Source organism: Cervus elaphus, chromosome 11, assembly GCF_910594005.1.
Source record: "Cervus elaphus chromosome 11, mCerEla1.1, whole genome shotgun sequence".
NCBI lineage: Eukaryota > Metazoa > Chordata > Mammalia > Artiodactyla > Cervidae > Cervus > Cervus elaphus.
In genome coordinates, this window is record NC_057825.1 from 102,179,154 (window position 1) to 102,199,420 (window position 20,267).

General features: G+C 50.2%; 1 protein-coding gene and 1 non-coding gene across 4 annotated transcripts in view; both read left to right on the forward strand.

Moving 5' to 3' along the window:
- FBLN7 (fibulin 7) overlaps positions 1 to 20,267 on the forward strand; it is a 55,555-nt gene that overhangs the window by 11,868 nt on the left and 23,420 nt on the right. For 2 of the 3 annotated variants that reach the window (XM_043918791.1, XM_043918792.1), the window contains exons 2-3: positions 10,274 to 10,433; positions 16,627 to 16,797. In XM_043918791.1, the coding sequence (XP_043774726.1) occupies positions 10,274 to 10,433; positions 16,627 to 16,797 (331 nt within the window). The remainder of the gene's footprint in view (positions 1 to 10,273; positions 10,434 to 16,626; positions 16,798 to 20,267) is intronic. The other variant, XM_043918793.1, reaches the window with a different exon arrangement.
- TRNAC-GCA lies at positions 20,130 to 20,201 on the forward strand. The gene has a single exon. It is a non-coding gene; the product is annotated as a tRNA-Cys (tRNA).

Consider the following 20,267-nt stretch of genomic DNA (forward strand, 5'->3'; position numbering starts at 1 on the left):
TTTCATTTAAAGGAAAATTGTTGTCATTTAGTTGCTCAATCATGTCTGACTCTTTGCGACCCCATGGGCTGTGACCCCCCAGGCTCCTCTGTCCATGGAATGAATATTCCAGACAAGAATACTGGAGTCGGTTGCCATTTCCTTCTCCAGGGGATCTTCCCGACCCAGGGATCAGGGTCTCCTGCACTGCCAGCAGATTCTTTACTGTCTGAGTCACCAGGGAAACCTCTAACACATGAGTACCTGTAGGTAAAAGAAGACAAAACACAAAACTACGTTCAGAAAAACATCAGACACCTTCAGCCATTTACACCGTGGTGTGAAAACATACAGACTTGTCAGTATCAGCTTGGAGCGCTTTCTCTGCGTAATTAGAGGTTTTACTTTCCCAGAAGGAATCTAAGTAGTAAGATAATGTGCTCATTCAACAAGTATGTCCTGAGAGCCTGTCCTGCCAGGTGCTGTCCTGGGTCTGGGGAGCAGCCTGTCTGTGTTCTGGCTCCCGCTCTTCCTGGCTGAGCGACCTGGGGCAAGTGCCTGCCTCTCGTGAGTCAGTGGTCCCCTCTGAGACCCTGTCTCATGGGGCCATAGGAGGACGAAGTGAATGACACTCAGAGAACGGGTCTCAGTGTGTGACACAGACCCTGCTCTCACGTGGCTCGCCAAGCATGCAGAGAAAAACAGGACAGACCGGAAAGTGTCCAGAGGCAGACAGTGGAAATGGGGTGTTGTATTGGAGGGTGGCCAGGAGGCTGCCCTACACTCAGCGGTCAGGTAAGGGCTCTCTGAGAAGGGCGCTTCTGGTGAAAGTGGAAAGACTGACTTTCAAGGACCGGGGGCAGAATCTGGACAGAGCACAGGCCCAGTTCACAGGCCCTGCGGTCGAAATAAACTTGCTAAGCTACACGGAAGCTAAGGGCTTCCCAGGTGGCACTAGTGGTGAAGAACCTGCCTGCCGGTGTCGGAAACATAAGAGACACTGGTTCGATCCCTGGGTCGATGGGGAAGATCCCCTGGAGAAGGAGATGGCAACCCACTGCAGTATTCTTGCCTGGAGAATTCCAAGGACAGAGGAGCCTGGCGGGCTGCAGTTCATAGTGTAGCAAGGAGTTGGACACGACTAAAGTGACTTAGCATGCAGCAGAAGGTGTGTGGAGAAACACAGCGGTCTGAATATTGGAACCCAGAAGGTGTCCGATCTGGACACGGTTGAAGGTGGCAGGGCTTGGTCACACAGCTTTGGAAGCAGAATAATGCTCCCCCCACCCCCCAAGATATCTATGTTCTTATCCAGGAAATCTAAGAATCTTACCCTGATTTTAGTGTTGGAGTTCTACCAGACTGTAAGATAATAAATGTGTTGTTTTAAGCGGCCGGGTTTGTGTTGATTTGTTAGAGCAGCAACAGGAAAAGAATCCACCCTGTCAGTGACGTGGAGAGGAGTTTGCCTTTATTTTCATGGGTGGGGAGCCATTGGCGGGTGGAAACAAGGAAGTGATGCAGTGTGGCCTCTGACCTCTGTCTTCGGGAAGCTCAGATTGCAGGCGGGCCCGGGAGCAGCAGGTTGGACACAGGTCCAGGACAGGATGGTTTTCATCTCACGTCTACCTGCTCACCCAGAAATGCTTGGGATTTTTCGCTAGGGAGGGTAGAAAGATCTGAAAGTACACCACGTCTGTTATTCAGCCCTTCACAACCGTGCAGGTGAGTTTCTCTAAGGGCAGGACTTCTGAAGCGCCTCCTCTCACGCGTGGCCACGCCCGCCGCGGCCAGCACATCCTTCCCTTCCCTTCTGCCTGTGCTGCCGGCCAAGAGGCCAAGACCAGGCCCCCGTCTCCCTCCACCTCTTTGCATAGCCCCAGGAGACCAGGTCAGATCCGGATAATTCACTTTCACAGGTCTCAGAATTCTGGGGTCATGTGTGAATGTGCACCCACCTGGGCCGACGTTCCCAGAAGGGTCTGTGCATGTGTGTTGGGAGGGGCTGCTGGGGCACTGAGAGGGTCCACTGGCAAACTGGGGCCTCCTCTGAGCCCCTCGTCCTGGTTCTTTGGGCTGAAGAAATGGGCAGAATGTGCTCTTCAAAGCGTGGACTGGACGCGATGTGGCAGGGAAGGTAGCCCCACCATCCATCAGCCAGATACCCTGAGCCTCAGTTTCTCTAAGGTGTGAAATGGCTAGGCCATGGTGCCCAGATATTTGGTGAAACACTAGTCCCAGTGAAGCTATTTTTTAGATGTGATGAGTGTCAAATTGTAGACTTTGAGTAAAGCAGGTTACCTTTCATAAAGAGGGTGGGCTTCATCCCAAAGACTGAGGTCCTGGGAGAAGAACGGCGTTCTGCCTTCAGACAGCCTTTGGATATGCAACACCAGCTCTTTCCAGGTCTCCAGCCCCCACACTGCATGAGCCAATTCCTTAAATCTCTCTCCTTCTCACTCACTACAGGAGATGTGCATATATTGAGTTGGCCAAAAAAATTCTTTAGGGTTTTTCCGTAAGATGTTATGGAAAAATCTGAATGAACTTTGGGGCCAACCCAATACAGTTGGTTCTCCTTGATTCTGTTTTTCTGGAGAACCCTAAGACAACGGCCTTGGGCAGCTGCCCCCCAAAATTCCCCCACTTCTCCCAGAAGTGTCCTTTCTTTTCCCTTCAGTGTGGTTGCTGGGTCAAGGTCACTGGGATGAGAGAAGTCAGGGAGTTATAACTGCTTCTGATTTGGTCTAAAGTTAAAAAAAAAAATCTTTCAGAGAAAAAAACATGTGTGAATTCTACATGACTCACATGCAGAGGGCCTCAAGCCTTGGCTAGCAGGCACACGCTTGGCAAGTGTGCTCTATCCTTTCATAGACCTAAAGTCATCAAAACATCTGTGTTCCCATTAACAACATGCTGACGTGACGCATAACTGTGGCTTAGAGGAAACTAATGCAAGACGGCCCATCCGAGGTCCAAGGGGTCATCTGCAGCCTGGTCATCTGCAGGGGCCTGGGGTTCTGTTGTCACTGAGGTGGCTCTTAGAAATAGTCTCTTTGCCAAGACTGATGTGAGGATGGCCATCAAGCCAGGTCACGTGAGAAGAGAGCCTCAAGGACACCTCCACCCACCAGTCTGGCATGCCCTGGCACTTCAGTGCTTGGAGAACTGGGCTTCATCTGTAAACTGAGCCCAGACGGCAAGGAGGCCTGGATGGGGCGGGAGGGTCCACCCACCAAGTTCTGGCACGGGGTTGCAGTGAGCTGAGGACACAAACTGTCTTTGTCTCTGTCCAACCCTGGGCCAGCAGGTGGGGTCTCTGAGCAGCTTGGTCTCCCAGGAAGAGGAGTGTTTAACCTCTGAAGTGTCCCCACCAGATCCATCAGAATTAATATTGTAAGAGGATGAGTTGGAAAGAAGATAGGCAAGACTTTCCCTGGATGTGGCGTGGGGTGGATGGAGTACAGTTCTGTGACCTCCTTGCTCCCAGAAGCCTTAGACCCAGTCCCCTACCACCTGGCTGTCAACATTGGCTGGTGTGTTCTGGAACCATCTCTGCCACCTCCACCCCAGCTTGGAAAGAGCAGGTGGAATGCTTGCTGTTTCTACTCCTCTCTCTGCTTCTGGTCTTCTCTGCAAACATCACTCTTGGTGTTTAAATTCACAGGAAGGCCCAGTGCTCTGAAGGAGAGCTTGAAGTGGGAAATCTTGATCTTTTTCTCCTCAAGGATGGGAGAGTTTCACTGAATGTCTTTTCTTGGTCCCATTACAAATAAGTTATTAATTCAAAGAAATGAAAACTAATTTTCATTATTTATTGTCATCTATGCCAAGCATGGATGGAGACCAGTATTGAAAGGATGCAGATTTAGGCCATTTGAGGAGCTCTTTTAGAAAAATATTAAAAGTGAGGGTCCTGGGGACTTCCCTGGTGGTCCAGTGGTTAAGACTGGGCTTCCAGTGCAGGGGGTGCGTATTTGATCCCTCGTCGGGGAACTAAGATCCTGTATGTGCACGGTGTGGCCAAACAGTTAAAATTTTAAAAAGTGAGGTCCTGGAAGAGACCTGGGAAAGTGGGGGCCCTAAGATAGGCCTTCCTTCCCTGGTGTGGACCCCTCTTCTTGTCAGCCCCATCCAGACTTGACCTTCTCCCAGTCATAGCCTTGCTGAGCCTTCCCACCTAAGTAGGAGGTTCTTTTTTACAGTTAGGCTCTGGGAGCCTGAGATGGGAAGCCAGCAGTCACCATGGTGGGGACAGGCTGAAATGCACGTGGGTGACACCAGATGGTCCAGCCTGTTTCTTGTCCCCCAGCCTTGCAGGCCCTTGAAGCCCCTCAAAGCCCCCTTGTCTACATTTACAAAGAAGGAAATGGTCTGTTCCCTTGTGTGGCTTCTCTTGGCCGAAAGCACATACTGGCAGGCGTGGGAGGGGACGTGGGCAGACAAACGGAAGTGGACTGAAGAGAACACAGAGGAAAAGAAGCAGACTGAGGCGCGGGGTCTGACTTCTGCTCTGCTCACTGGTGTGGAAACAACGCCACAACTTGGAGCCAAGGATAAAGCGCCAACGCAGGACCTGCAGCCGCGGCCCGGCAGCTGTCAGGGGACGCCTGTGCGTGTGCGAGGGTGTGTCTGATCCAAATGTTAAAACCACACCAAACGGGAACAGTGCTGGTCTGTGGTCATGGGACTTGTCCTTTGTTCTGATGCGTTCTTCTGGATTTAGAGTGGTTTTGCAGAAAGCATGCTTTATTTTTCTGACCAAGCAAACTGACAGAGCTTTCTCAGCTTGCAAAGGGGAGATGCTTAGGTTCTCAGCCCCCGCCTTGTGACCTCATTTGTCCCTGTATGTCCATATAATGTGGACCTCTTGAGCTCTTGACTCGGTCTGAAGGTTTCTAGTCTGTCCCTCTGCTCTGCAGATGAATTCAGTTATGTCATTGCTGAGGTCCCTACAGGCGACAGATTCTGAGCATGGTGCCCATGGGCTCCATTTCTAGCAATTTGGGATCAAGGAGCTGGCCCTTTAGTAGCAGCTGCTGCATAAACCCATCAAACCTCAGGCAATCACTCTTTCCACTGCTCTGGCACCCTGGTGCCGCCCCTGCCAAGCTAGCTTGCCAAGAGGACACGGATCTCCCTTTTTTCCCCTTGTGAACTTTATTTTTCCTCCTTCTCCCAGCTTTATTGAGATAAAATCATATAATATGACATAAATGTGTGATAGCATTGTATTAGCCCAAGGCATGGGGCTTCCCCCGTGGCTCCAGCGGTAAGGAATCTGCCTGCCAGGGTAAGAGATGCAGGAGGTACAGGTTTGATCCCTGGGTCAGGAAGGTCTCCTGGAGGAGAAAACGGCAACCCACTCCAGTATTCTTGTCTGGAAAATCCCATGAACAGAGGAACTGGGGGGGTTACAGTCCATGGGGCCGCAGAGTCAGACGTGAATCGGCACACATGCACACCGCACAGTCCAAGGTAGATACAAAATAATGATTTCATATACGTATATATTGTGAAATGACCACCACAGTAAATTTAATTGAAGTCCAACACCTCACATAGTCGCAGTTTTTTTCTCATGATGGGAGCTTTTGAGATCTATTCTTTTAAGGGACTTTCCTGACAGTCTGGTGGTTAAGACTCTGTACTTCCAATGCAGGTCCCACAGGCTGTGTGGCCAAAAAAAAAATCTACTCTCATCAACTTTTAAAAAATTCATTAATTTATTTACCTTTGGCTGTGCTGGGTCTTCGTTGCTAGTGGACATTCAAGTTGTTCGCATGTCTTAGCTATTGAAAATAACACTGCAGTGGGCATGGGGGTGTGTATATCTTTTCAAGATACAACTTTGTTTCCTTTGGAATTGCTAGATCATCAGTTCAGTTCAGTTGCTCAGCTGTGTCCAACTCTTTGCGACCCCATGGACTGCAGCACGCCAGGCCTCCCTGTCCATCACCAACTCCTGGAGTTTACCCAAACTCATGTCCATTGTGTCGGTGATGCCATCCAACCATCTCATCCTCCGTCGTCCCCTTCTCCTCCTGCTCTCAATCTTTCCCAGCATCAGGATCTTTTCACATGAGTCAGTTCTTCACATGAGGTGGCCAAAGTATTGGACTTTCAGCTTCAGCATCAGTCCTTCCAATGAATATTCAGGGCTGATTTCCTTTAGGATGAACTGGTTGGGTTTCCTTGCTAGATCATATGGTAGTTCTATTTTTAATTTTTTAAGTAAACTCCAATCTGTTTTCCATTGTGGCTGCACCAATTTACTTTGCCACAAACAGGGAACGAGGGTTCACATTTCTCCACATCTTCACCAATGCTTGTTATTTCTTGTTTCTTCTATAATAGCCATTCAAAAGGAATGTGGTGATACTTACTGTGGTTTTGATTTGCATTTTTCTGATGATTAGTCATGTTGAGCATCTTATGATGTACCTGTTGGCCATCTTTGGAATGTCTTCTTTGAAAAAACTGTTCAGAACCTCTGCCCATGTTAAAATCAGATTTTTGTTTCAGTTTAGTACCGTCGCTCAGTTGTGTCTGACTCGTTGAGACTCCATGGACTGCAGCATGCCAGGCTTCCCTGTCCTTCACCAACTTGATTTGGAGCTTGCTCAAACTCATGTCCGTTGAGTCGGTGATGCCATCCAACCATCTCATTCTCTGTTGCCCTCTTCTCTTCCTTCCTTCAATCTTTTCCAGCATCAGGGTCTTTTCTAAGGAGTCAGTTCTTTGCATCAGGTAGCCAAAGTATTTTGTTTTTTTCTTGTTTTTTGCTCTTGAATTATATGAGTTCTTTGCCGTGCTCTCCCCCAGGGGATCTTCCCAACCCAGGGATGAAGCCATTGAACCCCTGTCTCTTGCATCTCCTGCATTGGCAGGCGGGTCCTTTACACTCGCGCCCCCTGGGAAGCTCACCTCACCTGCGGTGAGCGCCTCGAGGCAAAGTCGGTGGTACCTGCCGCTCACGGAGCATAGGTGGGGAGGGTTCCAGTCCAGGGCAGTGCCACACAAGCAGAGCACAGCGTGACTGGACTTGGGAGCACTGACATGCAACTTACTTGGCTTCCCAGAGGCCCCTTTATCTCCACTCCCACTGTCCTTCCTTCTGTACTGACTGGAGTCCCATGTCCTCCATGCCAGGTTCCCGGCAGAAGCCTTGGCATTGATCTCACGTCTCCTACTTCAGAACTTAGCCCTTCCCTGTCCCCTGGAACCGCCCTTCCCCAGCTGCCATGCCCTGGAGGCAGCTGCTGGCCTGGCTCTCTTCCACTCCACCCACCCCACTTCCTGTCTCCACTGCCCATGCTTGCAACCTGGAATCCACACAGGAGTTAGAAATCCACTCCTGTGCGACATTTAGCTTGGGTCACAGAGTGATCAATCCCTCATGCAGACTAATCAAGAACATGCACCACACGGAGGCGTTTGTGAAACAGTGGTAAAGAGTCTGCCTGCAATGCAGGAGGCTTGAGCTCCATCCCTAGGTCAGGAAGATCCCCTGGAAGAGGAAATGGCAACCCACTCCAGTGTTCTGGCCTGGAGAGTCCCATGGATAGAGAAGCCTGGCGGGCTACAGTCCATGGGGTTGCAAAGAGTCAGACACGACTGAGCGACTGAGCACACTGGGGCATAAGGCAGCCGTGGGGGCACGAGTTGTTGGGGGGCAATGGATTGGGGTCAGCAGGGCCCCAGCCTGGCGCTGCCGCTCACAGGCCACATGGTTCGCGACAAGTTGCTTGACTTCTGGCCTCTGTGTCTTGACTGTAAAATAGAGACAGTCCCAGGCTTTCTTCACAGGGCTGCTGCCAGCCAGGAGTCCTTTTGTGCGCTCGGTCGCTTCAGTCTTGTCAAATTCATTTCAACCCTATGGACTGTAGCCCGCCAGACTCCTCTGTCCTCTTAGGAGTAGCATATAGCGTGGTACACTATGAGGAACTTCCCAAGTGTGAATCACACATGATATGGAGCAGCATCTCTGAAAGCAGCTCCTTATTATTATTATGTATTTTTAAAGGGAAGGGAGGCGGGTGTGGGAAGTCCGATCTGGGTGGATGGCTGCACCATGCCGGGCAGGTCAGGGACTGCAGGAGGTCACTGCCTGGGTGCCCAGGGCCTGCGTGGGAAGGACCACAAGGAGGGAGGGAGAAGGAAAGCAAACAACAGTTCACTTCCCAATGGTTGTGTTTGGGGCCAGGCCCAGTCAGGCCCTGGTTTTAGGGTGGAGGCCAAGGAGCCCCCATGGATTAACGAGCTCCAGGGGCAACAGGGGATTCAGCTTTGTCAAAAGCATCCATTGGCCCGGAGCAGTGAGCCATGTGTTTGGTGAGATCTCCAAGGTGCAGGGGCCTGGCACCCGCCCTGGGAGAGAGCCTGCGGCTCCGTCTCCCCTGCAGGGGCAGCGCTCCACTGACGATACCGGAAGCCACCCAGGCTGCAGAGGCCATCTGCCTCCCAGCTGCCGGCCGCTGGCCGCCTTTGAGACATTTTTTTTCTAATTGTAAAGCTAATAATCATTGTAGGAAAAAAAATAAGTATGAAAAATAAAAGCAGATTCGCAAGCCTATCCCCAGAGGTTGCCGTCATCCCACTCTCCTTTGTTCCATGCAGGTCATGTGAGTCAGGTTGGACTAGGCTGTGCTGAGGTAATGTGCAACATGTGAACCAGGGCCTGTCCTATCTCTGCCCCCTGTACTCACCTCTCCTTTCTTCTTTTTTTTCCCCAGTGAGGCAATGTCCTTATTTGTTTATTTTTTTGCACCCTCCCCACCTTGGCATGGGGGACCTTAGTTCCCCGATCAACGATTGAACCTATGCCCTCTGCGTTGGAAGCACAGTCTTTACCATGGGACCACTAGGGAAGTCCTCACCTCTCCCTTCCTCCTGTTCACGTCCTGGCTCTTAAGGGCAATTAGGATCAGTGCACACTCAGTCACTTCAGTCGTGTCCAACTCTTTGCAACCCCATAGACTGTAGCCTGCCAGGCTCCTCTGTCCATGGAATTTCTCAGGCAAGAATACTGGAGTGGGTTTCTGTTTCCTCCTCCAGGGAATCTACCCGACCCAGGGATTGAACCCATGTCTCTTACATCTCCTGCATTGGCAGGCGGGTTCTTTACCACTTAACGCCACCTGGGAAGCCCCCATTAGGATCAGAAACCTTGAGATTTTTATCACTAGGCATGATACCAAGTGTTGCTTAAAGTTAGTCTCTCTCGTGATAAGCACATGCCTCCTTCTGTTTTTTGAGCTTTTCAAAAAGTGTTAGAACTCAGCATTAACTTTAACTGAATGCTTCTTTAATTCTTCTTACTTGCCCTGTTGCCTTTTCATACTGTTCATGGGATTCTCAAGGCAAGAATACTGAAGTGGTGTGCCATTCCCTTCTCCAGCATTTTCCAATGCTGGGAAAGATCGAAGGCAGGAGGAGAAGGGAACGACAGAGGATGAGATGGTTGGATGGCATCACCAACTCAATGGACCTGAGTTTGAGCAGGTTTTGGGAGTTGGTGATGGACAGGGAAGGCTGGTGTGCTGCACTCCATGGGATCGCAAAGAGTTGGGCACAACTGAGTGACTGAACTGAACTGAACTTGCCCTGTTATATTTTTTAAAATACTTAATTATTTATTTGGCTGTGTCAGATGTTTCGTTGTGGCCCATGGGGTTTCCTTGAGTCATGTGGAATCTTTTGTTGTTGCTCGGGGGCTCAGTTGTGCCAAGGCATGTGGGATCTTAGTTCCCCATCCAGGGATAGAACCTGCATTCCCTGAATTGCACGGTAGATTCTTAACCAGGGAAGCCCTGTGCCCTGTTACATTTTTAAAAGTATGGGAACCACTGGGCTTCCCTGTTTGCCTGTTTTATGTTATATCATCCATCTGCTTAAAAATGTCCAAGGTAGAATAAAAAAGCCAAAGGATAAAGAAACAAAAAGTTCCTTGAGGCCCAGATTAACTTGGAGTGAAGAATTATTGGGGGCAGCGGGGGGGGCGACCTTTGAAGTAAGAGCACTCATATAAGGCACATTGCGTTCAGATAATTCTACCACCCAATCACTTAGAGTCGTCACTTCTGCCCTGCACTCTGAAAATCGGAGCTTTGTTTTCATTGAGGGAGGGGCTGGGGCCTGCTTTCTGGGGACCTCACCCGATGTGTTGTCGGGACACCAGCGTGGCCACTTCTGCACTGTACTCAGTGACCCCAAGGGTCTCGGAGCCCAGGGTCCCGATGACTGCTGGCCCCCTGTGCTAGTGGTGGTGATGAGTATTTTTTCCTCTCCCCAGAACTGTCTCAACAAACAGCAGTTCCTCACGGCTATCCGCCACCTGCAGCAGTTGCTGAAAGGCCAGGAGACACGCTTCGCCGAGGGCATCCGTCACATGAAGAGCCGGCTGGCGGCGCTGCAGAGCTCTGTGAGCAAGGCGGGCCCAGATACGCCCCCAGGTGGGTCCCCAGGTCAGCACCCCGAGCCCAGGGGGTCCTCTCCCTGCCCCTATCTCCCATGGCTGGATTGATTCCCGGGCCTTCCCCAGCCTCGCCTTCTGTCTGGGGCTGGGTGGCAGGAAGGCATGTGCCAGCTTCCTTCCCAACCATAGGGGGCTTCCCAGGTGATACCAGTGGTAAAGAGCCCGCCTGCCAATGCAGCAAACGTAAGAGACTTGGGTTTGATCTCTAGGTCGGAAAGACCCCCTGGAGGAGGAGACGGCAACCCACTCCAGTGTTCTTGCCTGGAGAACCCCATGGACAGAGGAGCCTGGCGGGTCGCAGAGTCAGACTTGACTTAGTCACTCAGCAAGCATGTAGCATAGCCTCCCCCATCATCTGAGCGTTACCGCATTTCCTCTTAGAACTTTCCATTCCAGACTCAGCAACCCTCACGTCTGCATAGCGTCTCCAGAGAATGGTTGAAAGGTACAACTTTCAGAGCCTGCGTCCCCAGGAGAGACCCTAGTTGGTTCATTTTTCTTGTTTTGTCGTTTAATAGACTTTTTGAGAGCAGCTGTCATTTCACGGCAAAACTGAATGAAAAGCGAAGAGGGGTCCCATGGACACTCTCCCCAAACACTCATGGCTTCCCCACCATTAATATCTCGCACTCCTGTGGCCCGCTGGGAACAGCCCATGGACCAGCACTGGCCTCTGCTTTCCAGGCGTGAAAATTAGTCCTTCTCCACGAGCCCCCTGTTAGTGCAGTGGGTTGGGTTGGAGGGGCTGCTGAGGGCAATTTGCATGTGTCTCTGCTGCCCTCCCCCCTGCCCCCAGACCCCTTCCCCTGGGGTAAGACTCTGCAGACACTGGACCTTTTCCTGGTTGTCCGCGTAATGGATTGCACACTGTCAAGGCCTGGCGTGGGTGGCTGCATTTCTTCTGGCCTCTCCTCGGGGTGACAGGGGTCAGGGAGCCTGTTGTATGTTTGTTTAAGTCATGACAAACTCTGGTGGCTCAGGCAGTAAAGAATCTGCCTGCAATTTGGGAGACCTGGGTACAATCCCTGGGTTGGGAAGATTCCCCTGGAGAAGGGAGTGGCTACCCGCTCCAATATTCTTGCCTTCCTTGGTTGCTCAGGCAGTAAAGAATCTGCCTGCAATTCGGGAGACCTGGTTCGATCCCTAGGTCGGGAAGATCCTCTGGAGGAGGGCATGGCAACCCTCTCCAATATTCTTGCCTGGAGAATCCCATGGACAGAGGAGCCTGGTGGGCTGCAATACATGGGGTCGCAAAACATGGGGTCGCAAAGAGTCAGACATGATCGATGGACTAACACTTTTGCTCGCATGCACACAGGGTGATGGGGGTCGGGTGGGGCAGTGGGTTACCATATATTTGTTTAAGTCATCAGCCTGAGGAATATCTGTTGTCTTTACTCACTTGAGATGCTTTTCTCAAGGGCCTCCTTGGTGGTGTGAGATGAATTTCCTGGGTTGGATTTCTAACTTTGTAGACTCTGGTAGCAAATCTAGATTCTCCACAGCCCTGAGTCAAGTTCTGTTTTCTTTGGCTCCACGGGTGCAGAGTTAGACCTGGTGGTCAAACGCCTCACACTTTCCCAGGTGCCCAGAGGCCGCAGCCTTCGCTGGGGCTTGTCACCAGCCGGACTCCGAGGGAGAGGCGTGGCATCCTTCCTTTCGGCTGCAGATGTGGAAACTGAGGCCAAGAGACATGAATTAGTGATAGTGGGTTCTGTTCTGGGGGTTTTGTTCACTGCTGGAGGCTCAGCCGCACTGGTCCTTCCTGTTTTCTTGGGGTCAGAGTGCCTGCGCGTTTCTGGGAGTTTCCAAGAAAAACCTGCAGAAGGGAATTTCTACAACTGCCCTGCCCATCTTTGAGGTCCCTGTCCATGAATACAGAAAAGAAAAGGTAGGGGTTTTCCCTGGTAGTCCAGTGACTAAGACTGTGTTTCCAATGCAGGGGGACCAGGGGTTGATCCCTGGTCAGGGAACTGGATCCCACAACTGAAAAAAAGATCCTTCAGGCCGTAGCCAAGATTGAAGATCCTATGTACTGCAACTAAGACCCAGCACAGCCAAATAAATACATATATATATATATTTATTTATTTTTATTTTATTTATTTATTTTTTATATATATTTTAAAAAGAAACGTAGCTATGGTTAAATTACTAATCCTCTTGCTGCTGGGTTCAAGGTCTTTCTTTCCTGAGCCATGTGAGACCTTTTTAAAGTGCCCAATTCTTGGGACATTCCTGGTGGTCTAGTGGTTAAGACACTGCACTACGGTCATGGGTTTGGGATCAGGGAACCAGGATCCCACAGGACATGCCTTTAAAAAAAAACAGTGGCCAAATCTCTTTTTAAAGACTTGTTTGTCTCCCTCGTGTGTTGGACATGGGGGCAGGCAGCTGTCAGGACCGCCTTGCAGGGGAAAGGTGCCTAGGGGAAGCCAGAAGCTTGCCCCAGATCAAACTGCAGGTAGAGAGAAAATTATCTTTCCTTTTTTAAAAAGGGCATTTGCCTAGGGGTTGGGAAGAATAATTCCCAGTCCCGGAGAATTCTTGGCCTTCTTTCTGGCTTGTTTCTATCTCCGTCCTATTTTCCCAGCCTTTCTTTCCTGAAAACTTCACAGTCCATCAGCTTTAGGACTTATCTCCGCAGCCTCATGCCAATAACGTTCCCAAATCGCCAGGATTGATTCCCTGCTGAGCTCTTTCCTACACGTTACATCCTCCGGGGTGGTGTGGGCAGCTTCCTTGCAGCCCTGTAGGCTCACCAAGAGATGACCATGATGAAATGAACCAGCCAAGGGGCATGTCTTCCCAACCCAACAGAATCCTTTGGCTACCATTTGGGAAATGCCTGAAAATTGATTTTATTGAATCTGTATCCATTCACTGGGACTTCCCAGGTGGCGCTCTTGGTAAAGAACCCACCTGTCAATGCAGGAGGCACAAGAGACGTGGATTCGATCCCAGGGTTGGGAAGACCCCTTGGAGGAGGGTACAGCAACCCACTGCAGTATTCTTGCCTAAAGATTCCCATGGACGAACGTGCGGTGCTATAGTCCATGGGGTCACAAAGAGTCGGACACGGTTGAAGCAACTTCGTACGCATGCATGCACATCTGTTTGCCAAGTCTGCTGACATGAATGGGGGCCTGCTCAGCTAAGTCAGATGGCAAAGAATCTGCCTGCAGGAAAGCCAGGTTTGATCCCTGCCTCATGGAGCCATGTGGAGATACGGTTCCATCCACTCTCATGCCATTTGCCTGCAAGTTGCTCCAGCGGGCTAGTTTTCTTTCTTTGAGGGTTTTAAAGATGTCTCTTCCCCTTAGAGACCCTACTGCTTTCTCCCAAAGCATTTTAAATCATTTTCAGCACAATGCAGTAGGATATTTTTCAAAGAGAGATATAAAGTCATGTATTTGCAGGGACTGAGGCAGCGAGCTGGGGCTGCCCAAGTGCTGGGATGTGGGTTCGCTTGGCTTTCTGCTCACAGGGTCATTACTGTGGGTGCTCACTTGGAAGTTCACTAACAGAAGGCGACGTGTCAGTTGTCCAACGTTCCCCAGAACCCAAAGGGCACTGAGAGTCGTCAGAGAGGGAAGCGGCTCCCACTCTTCTCCCAGGACACCGGGGGGGTGGGGACATGGGGCAGAGATGCAGGTGGCTGCTGCCCCGCCCCCGGAGCGATGTGTGGGCAGATGCCGCCCTCCGAGTAGGTGCTGAGCCGTTCTCCATCACAACCTAGAGCCCACACGGCCGAAGCAGCGGCTTTGTTTTCGTCTGTCTAAAACCCTGGAAGTGTTTTTACAAATGATGTTTGGATCTTACCTTAGAAATGAGTTAGAAGTGACTCTGAATTTCTAGCTAAGACAAATCCAAACCCAAGCTGGTCCAACTTGGGGCAGCCTTCCTTTAGACCAGCATGGACCACAAGTGGAGCTTGGCTGCAGGTTGGGGAGGAGCAGGGACCGTCTCTCCTCTCCAGCCCATGATGGCCCTTCAGGAAATCTGGTTGGTTCTGCCTGCTTTCTTAGCTCCCCACTCACCCTGAGCTGAGCCACCTTCATCCTGCCCCCGGCTCTGCCTCCCTTTCATCCTCTCTCACGTTGGACAGTGCGCTCAAGCCTCAAACAGAGTGATGCTCTTCACAAGGGGGTCACACTTCCAGCCTTTCCTCAAACTCTCCAGTGGCCCCTCTGCACACCAATAGCAAGTTGCGCGGCCTCTTCTTTCCTCTGGGATGCCACATGACGCCGCTGTCTCTCACTACTTGTCGCCTCTCTGTCTTCATGCCCAGCTGCTGTCCAGCTGGTCCACCCCACTGCAGTTGTGGTGGTCTCCTGGACATTCCTCAGACTTGCCAGGCACAGGCCTAGCTCAGGGCCTTTGCACCGACTTGATCCCTCTGCCCTCCCCGGATACCTGCATGGTCACACCTTCTTCATTCAGCTCTTTGTCCCAAGGAGGCCTCCCCTGACCACTCTACCCCAAATACACCCCTCCTCTGGCTTCCCTGTGCTACTCCCTACTTTATTTTCTACATGGCTCTTGTCACCTCTTGTCACACTCTGCCATTTGCTTGTGGATCTTGCTTGTCAAGTGTCTTCCCTGATGGAAGGAGGCTTCCTGAGCGCTGAGTTTCATCTGTTTGTTCACTAATTGTCTCAAACTCCTAATCAGGTGCCTGGCAGACAGTAAGAATACAATAAACAATTTTTCATTCATTCATTTGGTCAAGAATTATTTACCAGGCTTTCACTACAGGCTGGTGACGAGGATACAGAGGTCTCTGCCCCCCTGGAACTTCTGAGGGGTAGACTGACATCAAATGTACAAACAAACACGTTGATAAGATAATGCCAACAGTTACAAACAATAGAAGGAAGCCAAATGAGCTCACGGGCAGGGGAGGGATCTTAGTGGAACATGACGGTCAGAGAACACCCTGGAAGGCAGTGGGCATTCAAGTCAAGACCTAGATAGTGAGAAGCCACCAGAGATGGGCGGTCCTGGGGGAGAGAACATTCTAGGCAGGGAAAAGGGCAAAAAGCGGGGCCTGGAGATGGGGCTGAGTATGGTCTGTCCGAGAGAACCAAGGACACTCCGGGGAAGCTGGGGCTCTGAGAGAGCAGAACAAGTGGGTGGGCCCTGCAGGGGTCCCAGCTCCCACCCTCCCATGTTGCCAGGCCCTGCCCACGGCAGTGTGTCTGAGCCACGATCTCCTCATCCATCACCACCTGGGCATGCATTACCTGTGCCCAAGAGTGCTCTGAGGATTCAGTGACACGCAGTGTTTTGAATGTGCAGTCCAAGGACTTCCCTGCCAGTCCAGTGGCTAGGCCTCCGAGCTGTCACTGCCGAGGGCTTGAGTTAGATCTTTATCAGGGAACTGAGACCCTGCAAGCTTTGTGGTGCAGCCAAAAAGTTTAATACAAAATAAGATGTGGAGCCCAGTGCAGCAGGCGCTCAGCCCGAGGGTACTGAGGGTGAGAAGCTTTGTGATCCAGTTTGTTGTTGTTTAGTCACTAAGTCATGTCTGATTCTTTCGTGACCCCATGTCTGTAGCCCACCAGGCTCCTCTGTCTGTGGGATTTCCCAGGCAAGAATACTAGAGTGTGTTGCCATCTCCTTCTTCAGGGGATCTTCCCAACCCAGGATCGAACCCGCACCTCCTGCGTTGGCAGGCAGATTCTTTCTGCTGAGCCACTGGGGAAGCCCACTGTAATCCAGTGTTGCTCTTCAGTTGCTCAGTCGTGTCCGACTTTTTGCGACCCCGTGGACTGCAGCATGCCAGGCTTCCCTGTCCTTCACTATCTGCTGAAGTTTGCTCAAATTCATATCCATTGAGTCGGTGATGCCATCCAACCATCTCATCCCCTGTTGCCCCCTTGTTCTCCTACCCTCAATCTTTCCCAGCATCAGGGTCTTTTACAATGAGTCGGCTCTTCGCATCAAATGGCCAAAGGCCTGGAGCTTCGGCTTCAGCATCAATGAATATTCAGGGTTGATTTCCTTTAGGACTGACTGGTTTGATCTCCTTGCTGGCCAAGGACTCTCAAGAGTCTTGTCTAGCACCATAATTCAAAAGCATCAATTCTTCTGCACTCAGCCTTCTTTATGGATCGTAATCCAGAATGATGTCTAAATGCTTGTGGGCCTTCCTTTCTTCCTTACAGTTTCCTGCCCTGCTCTGAATGCCCCTCTGGATGGCCAGAAGTTTGGAAGCAAGTACTTAGTGGATCACGAAGTCCATTTTACTTGCGATCCCGGCTTCCGGCTGGTTGGGCCCAGCAGTGTGGTGTGTCTTCCCAACGGCACCTGGACGGGGGAGCAACCCCGCTGTAAAGGTATGGTCCCTCCTTCCCGGGGCCTGCTGGATGGGAGGGGTCATTCCAGGGGACACTTTCTCCCTGATTTCTCAACGCAGAGCTGCAGCCAGCCTGTCTGATGACTCACTCCATGCCTGGCCTGGGCTGGCCTCTATCTCCAGAATCCCTTGCCAGACCCTCTCGACGATTTCGTCTTGTTTTACCTAAAGGGAAGTGGACGCATAGAGAGGTGAAGGAACTTGCCCAAGGTCACCAGCTAGAGGACAGGCTGAACTGACTGACGTTTGCACTTTTATCCCAGAGTTGGGGCAAGAAGCCTTCTGTGGGTTGGGGAGGGGCCAGGGGAGATACTGCGGGGAGATGTTCCTTATTTGGACTGCTTTGCTCTGAGGCTGCAGTTTGATGGTGAGGTTCTGGGTGATCTATAACGCTGAGGAAATTTCTCAGGTGTCCTTTGTGACTGCGTTGGGGCTTGGAGTAGACAGGCTGCAGGAGAAACCATTTAGATGAGAAGGCGGCATGAAAGGCTTCTTTTTTCTCTGTGCTAACCTTGAAAACAGTACTTTTTTTTTTAATTGGAGGATAATTGCTTTACAATGTTGTGTTGGCTTCTTCCACACAACAACACGAGTCAGCCACAAGTACACATATGTCCCTCGCCTCCTGAGCCTCCCTGCTGCCCCTCACGCCGTCCCACCCCTCACGGTCGTCACAGAGCGCCAGGCTCAGCTTCCTGAGCTACAGATCAGCTCCCCACTGGCCCGCTGCTTTACACATGTGGTGTACATGCATCAGCGCTACTCTCTCAGGGCATCCCACCCGCTCCTTCCCCACTGTGTCCAAAGTCTGCTCTGTAAATCCTCATTTCCACTCCTGTCCTGCAAATAGGTTCATCGGTACCAATGTTCTAGATTCCATATATGTGCTTTAAAATACGAATTGTGTTTTTCTCTTTCTGACTTAATTCACTCTGTATACAAGCCCTCGGTTCATCCGTCTCATTGGAACTGACTCAAATGCATGCCTTTTTATGGCTGAGTAACATTCCATTGTGTATACGCACCGCAGCTTCTTTATCCACTCATCTGTTGATGGACACCTAGGCTGTTTCCATGTTCTAGCTACTGGAAATAATGCTCCTATGAATATTGGGGTACATGTCTTTTTCAATGATGGCTTTCTCAGCCTGTATGTCCAGTAGCAGGGTTTCTGGGTCATAATGTAGTTTTATTCCTAGTGTTTGAAAATAATTTCCATGCTGTTCTTCGAGTGGCAGTATCAATTTACATTCCCACCACCAGGGCAAGAGGGTGCCCTTTTCTTCACACCCTCTCCAGCATCTATTGCTTGTGGATTTTTTGATGATGGCCTTTCTGAAGGTGTGACGTGATACCTCATTGCAGTTTTGATTTGCATTTCTCTAATAATGAATGATATTGAGCATCTTTTCATGGAAAACAGTACTTTCTTGAGGTAGAGGAAAATCAGCCATGGCACACATAATTTGTTGGCTTTTCAAAAGTATATGGCCAAGGACTTCCCTGGCCATCCAGTGATTGAGACTCCATGATTCCACCACAGAGGGCATGGGTTCACTCCCTGGAAGAGGAACTGAGATCCCACATGCCAACTGGCATGGTCAAAGAAAAAAAGTATATGATCAAAATATCATGGATACCAGTCATTTTCAGAACAAGATTCATGGGACTTCTGCTGGGGCAGAATGTCCAGGACTTGCCCAAGCTTTGAAGGGGAAAATGCAAATGTTACATAAATATCAGTAAGTTTATTGTGAAGAGTAGCTTGGAGAGGACTTCTAGTACATGAATAACTTGAAAATATAAAGGAACATCAGGAAAACAGGCCTCTCCTGGATGGAGAGCTTTCAAGGTCAAGAACAAGTTCAGATACCAGCTCTTAGAGTTACCTTGGAACCACCCAGGAAATCAAGCCATGTGACCTGCAAACACTGAAAATACCAATATCTGAACTTGGCCTTGACCTTGAAAGCTCTCCATCCAGGATCAGCACCTGATGTGTCCTAAACTATGGCGGCACATGTGGGACTACAGCAGCATTTCATTGTCATTGCTTTGGGTGTCTGTACTTCTAACTTCTAATTCTCCAAGCCAGGCTTCAGCAGTACGTGAACCGTGAGCTTTCAGATGTTCAAGCTGGTTTTAGAAAAGGCAAAGGAACCAGAGATCAAATTGCCAACATCTGCTGGATCATCGAAAAAGCAAGAGAGTTCCAGAAAAACATCTGGTTTTGCTTTATTGACTATGTCAAAGCCTTTGACTGTGTGGATCACAATAAACTGTGGGAAATTCTGAAAGAGATGGAAATATCAGACCACCTGACCTGCCTCTTGAGAAACCTGTATGCAGGTCAGGAAGCAACAGTTAGAACTGGACATGGAACAACAGACTGGTTCCAAATAGGAAAAGGAGTACGTCAAGGCTGTATATTGTCACCCTGCTTATTTAACTAATATGCAGAGTACATCATGAGAAACACTGGGCTGGAAGGAGCACAAGCTGGAATCAAGACTGCTTGGAGAAATATCAATAACCTCAGATATGCAGATGACACCACCCTTATGGCAGAAAGTGAAGAAGAACTAAACTCTTGATGAAAGTGAAAGAGGAGAGTGAAAAAGTTGGCTAAAGCTCAACATTCAGAAAACTAAGATCATGGCATATGGTCCCATCACTTCATGGCAAATAGACGGGGAAACAGTGGAAACAGTGGCTAACTTTATTTTTTTGGTCTCCAAAATCACTGCAGATGGTGATTGCAGCCATGGAATTAAAAGACTCTTTGGAAGGAAAGTTTTGACCAACCTAGATAGCATATTAAAAAGTAGAGACATTACTTTGTCAACAAAGGTCTGTCTAGTCAAGGCTATGGTTTTTCCAGTAGTCATGTACAGATGGACCACAAAGAAAGCTGAGTGCTGAAGAATTGATGCTTTTGAACTGTGGTGTTGGAGAAGACTCTTGAGAGTCCCTTGGACTGCAAGGAGATCCAACCAGTCCATCCTAAAGGAGATCAGTCCTGGGTGTTCACTGGAAGGACTGATGCTGAAGCTGAAACTCCCATACTTGGCCACCTGATGTGAAGAGCTGATTCATTTGAAAAGACCCTGATGCTGGGAAAGACTGAAGGCAGGAGGAGAAGGGGACGACAGAGAATGAGATGGCTGGATGGCATCACTGACTCAATAGACATGAGTCTGGGTAAAGTCCAGGAGTTGGTGATGGACAGGGAGGCGTGCTGCGGTCCATGGGGTCGCAAAGAGTGGGACACGACTGAGTGACGGAACTGAACTGAACTTCTAACTTAGGGCTTCCCTGCTGGCTCAGCTGGTAAAGAATCTGCCTGCAATGCAGGAGACCTGGGTTCGATCCCCGGGTTGGGAAGATCCCCTGGAGAAGGGAATGGCTACCCACTCCAGTTTTCTGGCCTGGAGAATTCCATGGTCTGTA